Source organism: Poecilia reticulata, unplaced genomic scaffold, assembly GCF_000633615.1.
Source record: "Poecilia reticulata strain Guanapo unplaced genomic scaffold, Guppy_female_1.0+MT scaffold_293, whole genome shotgun sequence".
In the NCBI taxonomy this organism is placed as follows: domain Eukaryota; kingdom Metazoa; phylum Chordata; class Actinopteri; order Cyprinodontiformes; family Poeciliidae; genus Poecilia; species Poecilia reticulata.
The window spans coordinates 56,004-59,283 of NW_007615070.1; the positions used below are offsets into that span (position 1 = coordinate 56,004).

At 44.0% G+C, this 3,280-nt stretch overlaps 1 protein-coding gene across 1 annotated transcript in view; it reads right to left on the reverse strand.

Moving 5' to 3' along the window:
• Window positions 1-3,280, reverse strand: part of LOC103460799 (kallikrein-8-like) — a 12,856-nt gene that overhangs the window by 3,208 nt on the left and 6,368 nt on the right. The window contains exon 6 of the mRNA XM_008403103.1: window positions 532-537. Coding sequence (XP_008401325.1) covers window positions 532-537 — 6 coding nt within the window. The remainder of the gene's footprint in view (window positions 1-531; window positions 538-3,280) is intronic.

Below are 3,280 nucleotides of genomic sequence, written 5' to 3' on the forward strand. Positions count from 1 at the left end.
CACAGGACGGCTCTGACCTGTCCAATCACAGGACGGCTCTGACCTGTCCAACCACAGGACGGCTCTGACCTGTCCAATCACAGGACGGCTCTGACCTGTCCAATTGCAGGACGGCTCTGACCTGTCCAACCACAGGACGGCTCTGACCTGTCCAACCACAGGACGGCTCTGATCAGCGATGCACCGTCTCGGCCCGGTGGCGGCGCCGCCCCCAGCTCCTCTGTTTGTCTTGCTGGCTGCTCAGTCTGTCAGTTTCAGTCCAAAGGTTTCCATGACAACGTGAGCTGAGGATTTGCAGGATTCCTTTAAATTCGGCCGATTGAAAGGATGAAACATGGCAGAGTTACCGGTATATGAAATAAATTATGAAAACATTGAGTAAACTCCACCTGAGGATGATTCACCTGCTGCCAGACTGATGAACGCTTTGCTAAAACTCAACAAGACGCCAAAACTCTAGCAGACTTGGCTCTGGATAAAGTTATGACAGACAGCAGATATACTTTATACTATCCCAGGTCAGAAAAGGTTCCAGCCGTTTCTAAGTTAGGAACAGGACTTTATCGTCAAAGCTCTGCGTGAACTGAAACAGCTGCTGATTTAGGGTCGTGCAGCGTTGGTGGAGCAGATACTTACATGTCCATGCAGCCATTTTATGCATTTAGCTTTATATTAACATAACCCTGAACATGTGATTTAAACACAGGATGTTTATGGTGTAAATACAGACAGACCACTGAAGTGGTCACTAGTGCATCAGGACACCGCCAACTACTGGCCACCCACTGCAAGTGCAAGGAAATGCAGTTAAATCCAATATGGCCGACTGATGAAAAAGGACCAACTCAGGAGAATCCAGTCCCTCCTTCTGCTGCAGGAAAGTAAAAATACATATTGTGACATCAAGCAACTCCTAAAGACTAAAACTACTGAATAAATAGCAACTTTGTATTTGGAGAAACTACAAATGATCCCCTGTCCACTGAAGTGGACGTCATGCGTCAGTGGCACATTTTCACAGGTATTTATTGATATCATTGACTACGAAGCTACAATATTCACCATTTCCAGCAAAAACTTTGGCTGCAAAAACATTTTAATATTTTAGTTCTTAACTTGAAGATTGTTGCCATTTTATTTTGTAGCAAGTTTAGGCTCTTAAAAATCACTTTTTATTGATATTTAAATGTTTGCAATGCATATGTCCGTCAAACTGACCATGATGGACAGAGTGGCTTTCCTCTGCGTTACCACCGTCTGTCATGATGCGTGTGGGTGAAGCGTGGACCCCAACGCAGCAGGAAGCAGATGTAAAAGTAGATTTAATTAAAAAGAAAACGTACAAAGAAACAGCAAAGTCCAAGGAACAAAAATGATCCAAACCAGGAAGAGGATGTGGAGCAACAAGACGAGCCGACGAGGACCAGTCTGTGATGGGACCAATCAGAGACGCGGTTCATCCGCTGCTCAGAGAAAAACATCGTTTCTGTTGCTCAACGTCACCAAGTGGAGCTAACGTGCTAACAAACAGAAAGTTAAGGACAAGCATAAATGCAGAAGGTAGGAAAATATCCCTGATGCTACATTGTGAAAAACAAAAAGACTAAAGGAGCTGAAATGACCTTAAAATAAACGATGAATGTTGTAACTTTCTAGGCCACAGATGTTACAATGAATTCCTGAGGAACACTCTGTTACGGACAAAGACTCTTTGTCTTTCTCTGCTCACACGCCTAGATCACCTGAACGCTTGAGGCTGACGACGGTCACAAGAGGACAGGTGGATGAAGGCCAACAGGCTGAATGAGGAGAAAATGAAGCTGGACTCTCGCTGCAGGCTTTGCTCCCTGGTGTCACCTGTAAGGTGAGCGAGAGGAGCCCAGCGCTGGACGGTGAACGTCACTCTGTACCTGTTACACTTGATCATTTTCTGCATTAAAACCTGTTTTATTTTTAACAAAGTCTCATCATTTCTCCAGGTGATGTAACCAATATGTAGAACTCGGGTTGAAACAATGTGGATTTCACAGCAATGTCGTTAGTTTTCATGAGGACAGCAAACACCCAGGGAACCCAGGTAAAAGGTGAGCATCTGGAAGATCCATCTCCTGTGCTGGATAATATCAATAAAAACAAATAGTTTTGTTAGTAATGTGCTGAAAGTGAAATCTGTGACGTGGGTCTTCATTTCTCCGTGTTGTTGGATGCGTCGTGTTTTTCAACGCCGTTCCAGGTGTGCTCCCCCATCCAGGTGAGTCGATGTGCTGTGGGGTCAGCCGCAGTTGTTCCTTTAAGAAAGATGTGTAGCAGAAACAATTACTCACTTCTGTAACATGGCTTGTTGCTCGTGTTGTCTTTCATCAGGCTGACGTCACTTTGCTGAAATTCTACACCGAAGATAAAAACCCGACATGAAGGCCTCTGCTGTGAGTGGTTTGACCCAATCGGACCACGGCTTAACGACGTCAGCCCGCCAGACACGTCATCTGGATCTGGGCTTTAATGTCAGGTCTGGTCGTCGTTTTTAAGAAGAAACTCCAGCAGTAATCAGATACTTTACCTCTTTAACTGGTAGTTTTCTCACAAACGATGCCGACATGAGAGCCAGAAAAAACCAGAGACATCCAGAGGAAACAATCAGCTGCGCCAATTAACGTCCAGGTGGCTGAGATTAACGGGACCAAAAACCCGGATCATGACAGACAATGACACTCATTATGCACTAAACAATGTAGCTCACTAAAACAAAAGTCACATTAAAATTAAAACAAAACTCCAAAAAACATCACAGTACACATATTGTTCTGAAGTTCAAAATCCTTATTTTGGCAAAACAATTGAACTGTTAAAATGTGTGTCTGTCTTGTAAACGATAATGGATAATGTCTGATCCAGTTGGCATCCGCTACCATCACAGGTTCTGGGAACCGGAACACGAGAACTCAGACCTGAAGTCCGTCAGTGGAGGAAATGGTGAAATGCCTTTCTAACCGTCTGGTGATGGTTTCTGTGGTTACAGAAGGAAAATGTCTCCATCAGATACCGTGTTTCCCCGAAAGTAAGACAGTGTCTTACTTTCTTTTTATCCCCAAAAGCCCCACTATGTCTTACTTTCGGAGTATGTCTTATATTGGAAAAAAATTGTAGATTTTTTTGTTTTAACCATAAAATTAACATTTATTAACGACCTGAACAGTATTGTATTACCGTATTTTAAGCAGGAGGCGGCAGTGACAAGTGCAGGGGACGGCATGGTGACTATGGAGAGGGGGACGGTGAC